Here is a 13,083-nt window from a genome sequence, read left to right as displayed (position 1 = left end):
TTTTGCAGGCTCTGGTGGGGCCTACCTGGTTCATTTTGGGAAAGTCCTTAATGGTCTCCTTCTGAACCTCTTTCTCCTTGGCCCACATTTGAAGGTAGTGCCGATAATCGGGAGGGCTGGTCCCCTTCTCCTCTGTGAGTTAGGAGAAGAAATTAAACTCCATGTATCACATGATAGAAAGAGGGCTGGGGCTAGTAGCAGGGAATGAGTGGGTTAGGGTGTGGTCTGGCATGGAGTTACCTGGGTCCTTTTATAAAACATCCCAGCATTTGGGGAGGTGGTGAAAGAACACCCCCAGAACACCCATGGATCTCCTGAGTTATGCTAAAGTAGGTTTGACCTAAACTGATAAAGATGAGCCAACCTGCTTTCCCCACAATGGTGATAGAACCCCGGGGAGGCTGGAATAAGGTGGCATGAGAACAGCCCTGGCAGAAAGCAGGCACCCTGAGAGGGAGATGGCGGCAGCTGGGGTGTTCTAAGCTACAAGAAGATTCAAGTCTGGAGCTGATGTGTGCAGGGCCTCCCGTGGCAGCTGATGGGCCACATGCGCCTCATGGCCTCACCCTTTCCACAGGGAGAGCCTTGGAGTCAGGGTGGGTTTGCCATTTCCCTGGGGGGGGGGCTTCCCTGAAGTGACAGGCACCCAGACCTCCTGGCTCCAGGTCTCTACCAGCAGCAGCAGAGACTGGCCTGTATATACCTCCTCTTTTTTCTTGGATGTCCTCATTTCCAGCTCCCTCTCGCTCTTCTTGCCGTAGTGCTTCTGGACGACCAAGAAAAGAACACAGAGAACATTCTTTGTTAGGACTCCAAACCACTGAGGTCTGTGATGGGCTGGTCCATGTGCTCCTGCAGAAGCAAATGTGGCCCCAGTGGCCGGTCCTGTGCTCCTCTGCACTGGCTGCGGCCAGCCCTGTAGCAGTCGCTCCTTTCTCCACCTGGTTCCATTAAACCCCAGAGCCACCCCATCCTCACTTCCTGTCTTTCAAAGGAATATAAATCTCATCATTCAGTGTTTAAGTGAACGGTGGTGCACATTATGGAGAAAAATCCAAGAACTAATTTCTCTGCTGAAATTTCTCTGCAGGATGTGATACTAATTAGCAATTCAACCTTCCACCGCCACACCAACTGAGGGTGAAGTTTTAAATACTGCTCGGCTCTGTATTTCCAAGTGTGACACATTTGCTGGAGTTGGCACATCCTGTGCTTCCTATGTGACTCTGAACTGGGGGAGAACCAGTCCTGTTCGCTGAGGCAATGGGGCCGTGGGGGACCTCTGGCTGGTGGCAGCTTCCCAGCTCTGAATGGCCTGCACTGCTGTGTGGTGGGAGGACAGGCGCACCTCTGGGCTCAGGCTTCTCACTGTGGAATGGAGACCCACTGCCTGGGGGCTACATGGTGTCTGAGGACAGGGCTCTGACCCCCCCGGCCCTGGCCTCTCCCAGAAGTGCTAGGGATGAGCCTACATCACTCATTTGCCCAGGTTCTAGGTGTGATAGAGGTACATCTGCTTGCTTAGTTTGTATACTTGAAATCAAGGTCCTCAAACTTCACAGTCAAGGTCAACAGGGCTGACTGCCCTGGGTGTCTTTTTTTTAAATTTTTAAATTATTTTTACTTTTCGTTAATCCTCACCCAAGACAGTGGGGGGGGGGCAGGGAGAGGGGAAGAGAGAGAAAGGGGGAGAGAGGGGGAAAGAGAGAGAGAGACATCAATGTGAGAGAGACACATCTATTGGCTGCCTCCTGAACGAGCCCCAACAGGGGCCAGGGATCAAACCTGCAACCCAGGTAGTGCCATGACCAGGAATTGAACTCTAAGCCCTTTGGTGCACAGGCTGACGCTCTAACCACCGAGCCAGGGCTGCCCTGGGTATCTTGACACACGCTGTTTTTAATTTCTGTTGGGTGTATTATCCTTGGTGTATAATGTCCCCTCCCCCGCCCCCCCCCCCCCCCCCCCCCCGAGAAGTTACAGGGCAGTTTCGGTCTGTTTGGTAAGTGTATTATAAACGACCAGCTCGATGGCCAAATCCTAGGCCCAGAATGCCCCACCACCCTGGACTAATGCCCCCAACAGGCTTCAGATGCAGCACAGGGATGACTTCTAACTGGTACTCAACAAACATAGTTTTCCCTAACAGAAAAGTTGTGTGGACTGTGAAAAACATTTTTCAAGGAAAGTACCTCCCACCACCCTCCACCTGTTTTACACTGTTGCAATGATAGCATTTGTTTTTTTTCCTATAAATGAGACAACAGAATACTTTTTGCACATGGCTGTGGGGCTGGCGCTCTGGTGCCTGCGCAATGCCCACCATGCTGCGTGTCCTCACTGACTACCCATGACAAGCAGAGGCCGCCCCTTTCCTCCCACAGTCCAAGGAGTGCTTAGCTCTGGGTCCTCCTCAGGACTTAGCCACAAAGGAGGCGTCCCTGGGACCAAGAGCTTGCAGGCCTCCTGACCGTGCAGGGAACTGTTAGGAAGACGGAGCCCAAGGCCTGGAGGAAGCCCAGGGCAGAGGGGTGCCCTTTCCCTCCCGGGACTAACCTTGAGCCTCCCAGGGCAGGTAAAGATCCAGATCGGAGGCCAGAGGAGATGCTGGAAAGGAGAGTGGAGGGCAGAGTGGAGGGCAGAGGGAGGGAAGGAGGGGCCAGAGTCCAGGAAGGCAGAGACAAGAGAAATGAGTGAGAACACCCCAGGGGTCTACCCAGAGAGAGGCAGTGCCCTCCTCTGCAAGTGACCCAATAAGGTAGGTTCCCCAACCCCCCAGGGGTGCAGGCCACCGGTGTAGGCCCCAGTGAGGCTGAGGTGGCCTGTCCCAGCAGTGCTCACCTTCTGAGGAGCTGTCCTCAATGAAATAGTGCGTTGCTTCCAGGGCTGACTCAGCCTCCTCTGGGCTCAGGGCTGTGCTCAGAAAGACAGGAGGGCAAGGACAGGAAGAAACAATGTGACTCTCACCATGGCCATCCTCCTGAGTCCTGGACAAAGGTGTGCCCTGCTCCCCCAGCCATAGAGCATGCAGTCACCATGAAGCTGGATTCTGGTTACTGCTACTTTCTTGACTTTTACTTGTGTTTGAAAATGTAATGGGTGTCCCAGGTAAAAATCCAGTCAGTGCAGCTGGAGGCCAGTGAATGGTCAGCCTTCCTTCCCCATAATGTGCCCAGAGGATCTCCTGGGACGCTCTGTGTTCCTGCCAGCATACGTGCGGGGACCATTTGTGCACAAGTGACCTGCTCTTCTCACTTTATGCATCCTGGACGTTTGTCCATATGGGGACAATGTAAGCAGTCCCTGGGGGACTTACATGGTTCTAGGGGGCTTATTCTCCCTGATGTATGGAGGGAGTGCAGTGAGGGCTGAACAGTGTATGGCACACGGGGAGGTGGCAGGGCATGGGCCCAGGTCCACTGGAGTGCTGGACAAAGCAGGCTCCTGGCCCAGTGAAAGAGAGCCCTGGCCCCTCCCTCAGCAGAATCATTGGTGGCCAATAACAACTTCCCTGGAGGTGTCCGGAAGCCACTGCTGCTTGTCACATTACAGGGAAAAACCAGCCACAGGTAAGAGCAGGACTTGCCAGCTCTGGCTGCACAGAACAATCTTTAAAACTACCCATCTGGGCTAAGCCCCAGACCAGGGAAGTGACAGCCTCTGGGGATGAATGTGGCACCAGTATTTCAAAAGTCACTCCTAGACAGTTGCTGATACTGGGTGTGGCCAATAGCAAGGAGGGCAGCTCCACCCAGAGCAGAGTGCTTGGGGCCAGTACAGTTCTCAGGGACGCCACCTTGAAGAACTCTTGCTAAACTCCCAGGTCAGAGCCCTGCTCTCAGACCAAGACTGGGCTGTGCCTCAGCACTAGCTCCTGGGGAGGGGGAGCCCCCACTATGTTTGCCGCTCCCCCAGAGGCCTGTGCTTTGGATGCTGCAGGGCCAGCTCTGGACAGGTGACTGCCCCTTACTCGGGAGTGGGAGGAAGGCTCTCACCTGGGGGCAAGTGCAGCTTGTAGAGCACCTTGAGCTTGTCTGTCAGGTCCCCGTGGTACATCCCACCTGTAGAGGAAGGCCAGAAGAGAGGTGTGCTGACAAGAGGGCTTCCAATTCTACGCTGACCCTCCTTTGCACACTTCTCCTTCCAGCAGGTTCTACTGGGCCCCTCCTCACAGATGACTCCCTCTGGGAGGGGCCCGGGGAGTGGGCCTGGGCCTCTTGATCTCCCCTGAGCTTCACCTTTCTCTGGGGCCCACAGACCCAGCAGTGGGCAGCACCAGTCTGAGGGACGATGAAACCCCACTGGGCTCCCATGTCTCCAGTTGAAAACAGCCCTGGAGCCACTCACTCATTCCCGTCACGAATTCCTTGAAGTTGATCAGCGAGTCCTTGTTTCTGTCCAGGAGCCGGAACATGCGTCCTGCTAGCACAGGAGTATGGGCACCGCAGGCCCAGGGCGTCAGGCTGGCAAAGAGTTCCTGGAACTGGCTGGCGTCAATGCGGTACTGCTCCAGGTAGGGCAGGCTGGGGTCCCGACGCACGGCTGTGGGCCTGCTGCTGCTCCCCCAGTACTGACTCGCCAGGTGCTTGGCCTGTAGGGAGTACAGCCTGGTGAGATGGGGGTAAGGACCACCAGGCTGGTCCATGTGCCCACCCTCCTCCTCCATCCAGGGTTGCAGAGACACGAGTGGTGAGCACTGAGACAGACTCAGCCTCACAAGACCTCTCGAGCTGGAAGCACCAGCCCTTGTTCACAGGTGTGGGAGCTGGGACAGAGCTGGGACAGGTCACAGCGCCCCATGGCAGGCAAAGGGCAGCGCTGGACTGTTCTGACCCTAAGGCCACAGTACAGCAGGGGCTGAACCAGAGGAAGCTAGGGGGGGCAGGTTGGAAGTGACCAGAACTAACCAGTGTGGCCTTTGCTGTTTGTGCCCACTCTTCAGCACCCTGTTCCCTTCTTCTGTTAACAACACCTGAAATTTTCTTGAAAAGCCCCTCTATCCCACCATCAAGCAATGGGGTAGGCATATGGCCGCTTTGGCCCAGCGACAAACACTCCCTATAGTCACAGCACCTTGAGCCTTTAGAGAAAACCACTCAGAAAGAAAAATCTTCTTTCCACCGGGGTTACTGAGAGGACAGGGTGACCTGGAGCTGCTGCTGACAGCCCTGCCACTCTGCAGGAAGAGAAGTTCAAGCAATATCAGAGACAGAGAGCCTGACAGCACGTGCGGCACCTGGACCCAGCACACTTGAAGCTGTGCCTTCCTGGGCATTAATCAGAACCAAAATAGTCCTGTGGCTCTTCTGCATAAACTGACCTGTGTGGATTCCTGATGCTTAGGTAACGTCCTGCCTAAACTCTAAGGGTGAAAGGCTACCACATGAGCTTTGTGGTAACTACATCTGAGGGTGTTTTTTAAATCTACTTCTCTTCTGGCAGGAGGCTGCTGCACTGCGGATGCATTCAGGGGACAAGGAGGGGGTGCTGGCGCTGCCCACCTTGAACACCATGTAAAGGTCCTCCAGCTCTTCAACTGAGAAACCAATGTCCCCAGGTATAGCCCGGACCTAGAAGGAAAGAGAAATGAACATAGTGAGAGATTCTCAAGTACCTGCTACGGTGGAAGCAAGATGCTCTGAGAGAACCCCCATATGGAAGAAGAAAGCGAGAACCACCCTCTTGGTGCTGCCCACTAGTCAAGCACGGGTGGGCAGTCCTTTCAGGAAAGGGTGTGGTCCACTTGCTTCCCTCGACACCCATCTGCCACTCAGTTCGCACTCCCTTGGGGAGCACTGGGGGTTTTCTGTCCTGAAAGCCAGGTCAAGGACAGAGGTGAGGGGCAGGCATCTCGTGGCTGCTGTCTGGGTCACTGGCTCTTTGGAAAGTGTCCTAGAATTTCTCAGTAAATTCTCCCTCCAGAGATGAGGGGGACAAAGGCTTACAGCAGAGGTTGGTGGACTGGTTGGGTGGAGGGTGACTGAGTGTCACTACCCAGAGGCAGGGAAACTGGCAGGCAGAAGGCTCAGCACACAGCAAGCTCGTGTTTGGCCTGTAGACACTGGGGCATCATGTACGTTTCCCAGTGACCAGCCATGAGCAGAAAACAGTGACTGGCACCTGCACTCCTGATGCCAGTCCCACATGAGGCAGCACTAGGTACCTCTGCGCCTGCCCAGCTCTGAGGGGAGGTCTGAAGACAGCATGGCAGGAGCAGCCTACCTGGGTTACCACCCCACCTTTGCCCCCACCGGCAACCTGGGGCCATCATACCACACTTCTCTTGGCCGTATCCTCCAAGGACTGGATCACTTTCAGCCTCTGTTTAAACCTCATCTGTTCAATGTCGTCGGCCCTCAGGCTGCTGAATTTCTGCAGGCCAAAGGTGATTCAGTGAGACAACGCAGGGGGCTGCCACTGCCAAGGCTACCTGCACCCACGTGCACTAAATCGAATGGCCTGGCCAAACATCCCCGGTGAGGGCTGACCTCATATGACACTTTGAGGAGATCAAAGATGTCCACCTCTTCAGGAGGGTCATCTCCACTGGTCAGCAGGGCGTGGAGGTGAGGGATAGGTGGAGAAACACTCTGCTTATTGACCACATTATCCAGGTATCTGGAGGGATTAAAGGACAGAAGTTTAGGCCACTAACAGGTGATAGGGGCCTCTTACCCACTGCTAAGTTCTGTGGAAGGACCTAATTTGCAGAGCCTCCCAATTAAGGAGGGAGCCTGCAGAGGGCTGGGTGTCCTCCAGGGGGGTAGGGGTGGGAGATGAGCCCTGGCAAATCAGTTTTCCCCCTGGGAATAGTGGAGAGAAGGCCTTGCCCCCTCAAGGCCTGAGGAAGCAAGACTGCCCTCTGGGGGTCCCATGGGCAAGACCCTTTATAAGCCCAGACCCTAACATACCAGGAGAAAGCTTTGTCCCAGTTGGAAGGATGTGCTCCCTCCCTCTACTGAGTCCTTGGGGACATGGGGACTCCCTGGCCAGGAAGAATCAGGGACCAAAGGAGTGACCCATGAGAAATGCAGGAGGACTCCAGCTGTGGAGGTGTCTTTGGGGTGTGCTATCCCGGGGACAGAGCCTCAGACAGGGCTTGACTTTGGCCAGCCAGGACCTCAGGCCTTTCTAGGCTCTCTGGGTTGGGCCTGACACTCAGATGGGAGAGGGTGGCTGATCTCCTACACCCACAGGTTCCTGTCTCTACGGAGGGGCCTGATGTTTCTGGTGTGACAGGCATGAGAACCAGTCTCAGACTCTGACCACTGGCTGAGCCTCCTGACATCACTGTGAACAAAGAACTCATACAGCCCAGGGAAGGGAAGCGACAACCCTGCCAGAACAGGAACCCTGCAGGCTTCCACAGCACCTGGGTTGGCTCAACAGGCAAGTGGCAGTGACCCAGGATGTCCTGGGAAGCTGGGATTCCAGGCCAGACAAGTACACACACATGGTCAGCAGGACTGTACAGAGCTCAGGGTCTGGGCCAGAATGAGGCAAGGAGGGGACTGGATGTAAGGGGCATGAAGGCCAGGCTGGAGGACTCAGCTCCTTTGTACAGAGAACCACAAGTGGTAGGGGAGTCACCATGTCCCAGGGAGAAATGGTAAGATTCTGATCAGAAAGATCCCTGTGGGATGCTGGTGGGTGAGAGGGGAGCAGGGAGAACCATAATGAAGCAGGCCTAGGGCCTAGGGCAGGAGCACTGTGGGCCTGGAGGGAGGGGCTGGATCCTCCAGAGGGTCTATGAGGGCAAAATATGGGGACTGGAGGGGAGGATGCCAGGACCACCTTTCAGCAGTCACAGCAGGCCCAGCGTGGGCCCTTAGTCTGGGTGATGGGAGTGAGTGATGCTGCTGGGCTAAGGAAGGCACGAGCAGGCGGCCCAGTTCCTCCCGTTGCCTCCTACCCAATAGGCCCTCCAGCCCAGCATGCTTGGGCTGACTCGTTTTATCTTCTCCAAGTGGTGATCACTACTCCTGTGCCATTTGTTTCCTACCAGAGAGAAGGCTCCATCCTGCCTCTTGGAGTGTCCCTGACTCTAGCCCTGGCTGGGCTCTTGCTGGACATGGCCACTGAATGCTGACCGAGGAGCACCCAGGGCTGATGCAGGGTCGGGCTCTCTGGCAGGAGGAGGGAGGCCATTCAGTCACCTGCCCAGGACGGTCATGGCTTCACCCTCGTCGCTGCAGCTGAGCAGCTGCTCCATGTTGGCATCCAGGATGGCCAAGGCCACTTGCAGGACCACCTTGATGCCCTCGTAGAAGAAGCAGTCGACAATGACCACAGCGCTCTCGAAGGGCATGACGCTGAGGAAGAGGGTGAGGAACCAGGAGAGCGAGATGCTGGCGATTACTCCGAGATCCTGCATCTTCTCAGAGAGCTGGGGCAGGAAGTCTCTCGTGAGCTCTTCGAAGATTCCTTGGTCCACCAGGGCCCCTAGTGAGAACACGAGGAGGTGTATGGTGAGTCCTGCCCACTGGCTCTGGTGGCCGGTGTGGGCCCCAGGGCCTGAGGTGCAGAGGTGCAGGAAGCCCAAGGGTCCCTGGCCAGCTCTGCCTACAAGGCTGCAGAGTGGACAGCCGAGTGCAGGCTAGCCCTGGGTGTCTCCTCAGGTTTCCTGTGGACTTCCTAGGAGTGGCTGGCAGGAAGAGAAGATGTTACACATTTATTTGGGGGTTTCAAAGAATGATTTCTTCCATTATACTGTTGTTGTTTCTTTTCCTGGGGAAACACAAATTCCTCCTTAGAAGTAACAGTGGCCTTGGTGGCTTCTGTGTGTACCTGCCCTGAAGCTAGTGAACAGGTGCGATTCTAAAGGACCCCAAGAGTAGAGACCCCCAAAACAGACAGTAGGGAAAAGACATCTTGAAAGAGCAGATGGTAATTATTTTATGGTAATTATATACCAAAAAATACGTTTGCAAGTACTAACTACTACTAACACAGGATCCCCCTGCTGAGTCATGAGAGGTGGGGCTGGGTAACAGGTCCACGGTATGCCATATACTCCAGTGTGAGGCTGCAAATTTTCTACAATAAAAAAATTTAAGAGTTAGATGTTTAGGAATTTAGGCTCCAAGTCAACTTTTAAAAACCACCGAATGTGTAACATCTTTTCTTCCTGCCAGCCTCTCCTCAGGAATCCACTGAAGTCTGGTGAGAAGACCAGTGCCAGCCTGCATCTGGCTCCCCACTCAGCAGCATCCTAGCTTGTCTGGTGGGTACTGGGGCTGCCTCCAGCCTGCAGCATGGCTGTGAGGCCTCTGAGGGCTCACATGCGGGACATGCTGGGCAGGGAGTCAGACCCAGGGAGGCCCTCACTGAGAGCCACCAGGCAGCAGACACTCACCCACCACCCTGGTGTTGTAGTAGTCAGGCAGCATTCGCTCGCAGAGGGCCACCAGCAGCCAGAAAGCCTCCTCCTCGCTGCCATAGAGCAGGAGTACTGAGGTGACGATGTTCATGGCCTGTGGGCATAGAGATGAGGGAGGCTCTGGAGCTGGACACCACAGAAAACTGTCCACTCCCTTAAAGGGTTTCGCTCTACAAGCAAGTCCGGCAACAACAAACCATCCCACCGAGCTCCATGTAATTTGTCAAAGAAGCAATTTGCATAAAGTCAATTTGACAGAAACAGTTAGCCAAGTCCCTCATTGGGCCAGCAGGCATTTGGAAAACTGAGAAGGCAGACATGAACACACAGCACTTTGGAGTGGTAGCTGGTGTCAGAGGCGTGACACGGGCATAGGAAGATGTGTAAGTGAGCTGTGTGCGAGGCTATATGGCCACAAGGAGACTATGGCAAGACTGGGACCCAGCACAGCTTAAAAATTGTTTAAAGCTAGCACACTGGCTTGCCACACACTGGCAGGATGTCATGCAGAACACGGGCCCTACAGAAAGTGATTTTGGGGGAGTTGGCCTGCTTTTCTGAAGTCGAGGAGGAAACTTCGGGAAACAGAAAGCAATTTGACCTGGCCAGAAAAATGCCCATTAGATTTACAATGAAATGATGCCAGAAATGCAAATCAAAACTGCAATGAGATGACACCTCACACCATTAGGATGGCTGTTATCAAAAACAGAAAACAACAAGGGTTGGTGAGGATGTGGAGAAACTGGAAGCCTTGTGCACGGCTGGTGGGAATGTAAAATGGTGCAGTTTCTGTGGAAAATGCTACGGCAATTCCTTAAAAAATTAAATACAGAATTACTTTATGACTAGCACTTCCACTTCTGGGTATAGAAACAAAATAACTGAAAGCAGGGGCTGGAACAGATACTGTGCACCCAGGGTAGCAGCATACTCACAACAGCCAAAAGGTGAAGGAACCCAAGTGTCCACCCACAGATAAATAGATTAACAAAATGTGGTATATACATGCGATGGAATATTACTCAGCCTTAAAAAGGCAGGAAATTCTGACACCTGCTACAACATGGATGAACCTTGATGACATTATGCTAATGAAATGAGCCAGTCCCAAAAGGACAAATACTCTATGAGTCCACTTAGCTGAAGTTCCTAGAGTAGTCTGGTTCACAGAGACAGAAAGTAGAATGGTGGCTGCCAGGGTAATTAGGGGAATTGTTTAATGCGGACAGAGTGCCAGTTTTACAAGATGAAAGAGTTCTGGAGATGGATGGTAGTGATGGCTGCACAAAGGTATATTTAATGCCACAGAACTGTACACTTCAAAATGGTGAAGACGGTAAATTTTGTTATAAGTATTTTATCACACACACAAAATAATCAGATGTCTCCAGGAACCATACCAGAAGCGCACAGAAGCTAACAATATATAGCATGGGGACAAGGTGAGCAATTAATATTGTTTTTAATTACCCCTTTTTCTGTGGTCAGAAATTTTCTGGGGAAACAGGGCACAGTTGAAGGTATGTGAGGCCATCACTCAGGCCCAGGGCCATGGGGACCTGCTTCCATGAACCTCTGGTGAGCGATGCTGTCTCCGGGGCCCAGGTAAGCTCCTTACCTGGCAGTAGCCAATGGTAGGGTTCCGGAAAGCATAGGCAGTCAGCACCCGCCGCAGTGCGGCGATCCCGAGCTCGTTCTGGAAGGCAGGGTGCTCAGGCATGGAGCGGTGGAGGTCTCGCTCAATCTCCTCCGTGGCCAGGCTGTACTTCCCTGTGGACTTCTCCACCAGTTCAGCATAGTAGCCAGGGTGAGTCACCATCTCATTCCAGGCCCCTGTGGAGACAAAGCCGGCAGCTGTCTCTCTCCTCCTCCTCCCCTGGGACTTTAGGGACAATGACAGGGCAGGTTGGAGATGACAATGTACCACAGAGAAATGGAACTTTGGGATCAGTCATATAGTGTGAGGCAAAGGTAATCGCATGACTGCTCCTTGGAGGGGTCACCCCACCCAAGTTCTAATGGCTGATACCCATTCCTCCTGAAACTGTCCAAGTGGCCAAGGGTGTGAATGTTGTCAGAGCATGTCCCAAGGAAAGAAGGCCTGCTCATGTCCCACTGCAGGTAGAAAGGTGCCACCCCGGCAACGGGGGCCCACCCTTGGTGTCTGCTCCCCAGGACCCCTCCTGGCGTGGGCCCGAGCAAGGCCCCTCACAGCGGAGTCCCACTTCCACCCTGCAAAGGTCTGGCAGCTCCTGCCTGGCCAACTCAGGCCAGCTGGGGTCAGCAGGGCAGCTCACCAGAGAAGAGGAGCCAGAGTTCCCCACGGAGGCCCTCGGGAATGCCCTTCAGCACCAGCTCCCGCGTCTTGGCCGTGCGGTACATGCACATACCGCGCCCATACTCAAAGAAGTGGATGTTCCAAGACTCCTCCTTCATCTTCTCCTTGGCCTGGGGGAAGCATCGAGGAGCCTGTTGGTGTGACCCGGGGTGCTGGGACCCAGGTGGCTCTCCTGCCTTCCTCCCCCATCTAGCATGCTGACAGGGTATCTCAGGTTTCCAAGGGCTCACAGTAAAAATGCCACCGGCTCAGGCTGGGCTGAGCACAGCCCCAGCCTCAGGTGGCAGGCATATGGTCCTCCCTGCAGAGACCTGAGGCCCATATCCACGACACTGCCTGTGATGGGCATAGCCGCAGGTTGGCCCTGCCCCCCCATTGTGTGGGCCTAGCACAGCAATGGAGCCCATGCTCTGGGCTTACCCCCTTGGCCCCCAGGTCCTCCATCGGTGCATTTCTCTGGAAGAGTTTGAGCAGGCCCTGGGAAGCAGTTGGAGCCTCCTGTGCAAGGGAGTTCTGGAGGCCACCACAGGGTGAGGTGGGGCTGGCGGGTTGCTCTGACGCCTCCTGAGGAGCTTGCGAAGACTGGAAAGTACAACACAGAGGGAGAACACTGAGCCTGCAGACCTCCTATGTGCACTCAGTCACTGCCTGCAGGGGGCACATGGGGTGGGCAGCACTTGGTCTAGACGAGCAGGAGGCTACCCTTGGGCCTGGCCCACCACCTCACCAGACACCTAAACTGTCTTCCTCCACCAAGCTCACCCACGCTGGCTGGCCTTTCACTGGGATGGTTCTGGTCCTGTGAGGCCCTCTCAGTGAGGTCAGGGCCAGGAGAGAAGAAACTCAAAGACGCCAGCTCGTGTACCCCCATAGGGTCTGATGCAGCGCTGAGTTCCCAGGAACACTCTCTATTCCAGCCTCTGGGGTGCAGACTCAGCTGACCCTAGGGATGGCTGTTGGTGGCGTCTGCCCTGATTGTTCCTGGGCCCCTCGCCACAGTGATTAGCTCAGGTTGAGACTGTCAGGAAAGAGCACTAGGGACTCCATGGAGCATGAGCACCAAGCCATGCAGGGAAAGTGGAGTAGAGGCCCCTCTCCAGCACAGGTCCAAGTCTGACAGCCTACCCTGCCCCTTTCAGTGACAGGGTCCTAACTGAGGCAGTCCCTCCTGCAGGTGCTCTCCATGACTGTCTACCGAGTGAGGGAAGGTGTCCCCTTTCCTCAGGCCACCTGTCCACTGCACCCTGGGGCTCTGGAGGTTCTGGGGCTCGCTGGCCCACGTGCCTCTCTGCTTTGGACATTCATGCCAGCTTCAGACTGGGCTCTTCTCAGTGGTCTGCTGTAGCTTCCAACGAGGCTGCCA

General features: G+C 54.7%; 1 protein-coding gene across 1 annotated transcript in view; it reads right to left on the bottom strand.

Moving 5' to 3' along the window:
- TBC1D9B (TBC1 domain family member 9B) overlaps positions 1-13,083 on the bottom strand; it is a 41,301-nt gene that overhangs the window by 4,245 nt on the left and 23,973 nt on the right. Inside the window, exons 8-20 of the mRNA XM_081137072.1 lie at positions 12,141-12,302; positions 11,680-11,830; positions 11,001-11,215; positions 9,356-9,473; positions 8,157-8,442; positions 6,489-6,618; positions 6,274-6,372; positions 5,502-5,570; positions 4,348-4,591; positions 3,996-4,061; positions 2,842-2,913; positions 704-766; positions 26-132 (exon numbers count right to left, since the gene is read on the bottom strand). Of these exons, the coding sequence (XP_080993198.1) occupies positions 26-132; positions 704-766; positions 2,842-2,913; positions 3,996-4,061; positions 4,348-4,591; positions 5,502-5,570; positions 6,274-6,372; positions 6,489-6,618; positions 8,157-8,442; positions 9,356-9,473; positions 11,001-11,215; positions 11,680-11,830; positions 12,141-12,302 (1,782 nt within the window). The remainder of the gene's footprint in view (positions 1-25; positions 133-703; positions 767-2,841; positions 2,914-3,995; positions 4,062-4,347; positions 4,592-5,501; positions 5,571-6,273; positions 6,373-6,488; positions 6,619-8,156; positions 8,443-9,355; positions 9,474-11,000; positions 11,216-11,679; positions 11,831-12,140; positions 12,303-13,083) is intronic.

This window comes from Miniopterus schreibersii (assembly GCF_964146895.1).
Source record: "Miniopterus schreibersii genome assembly, chromosome: 4".
Taxonomy (NCBI): Eukaryota; Metazoa; Chordata; class Mammalia; order Chiroptera; family Miniopteridae; genus Miniopterus; species Miniopterus schreibersii.
This window is presented reverse-complemented; position numbering and strand designations above follow the sequence as displayed.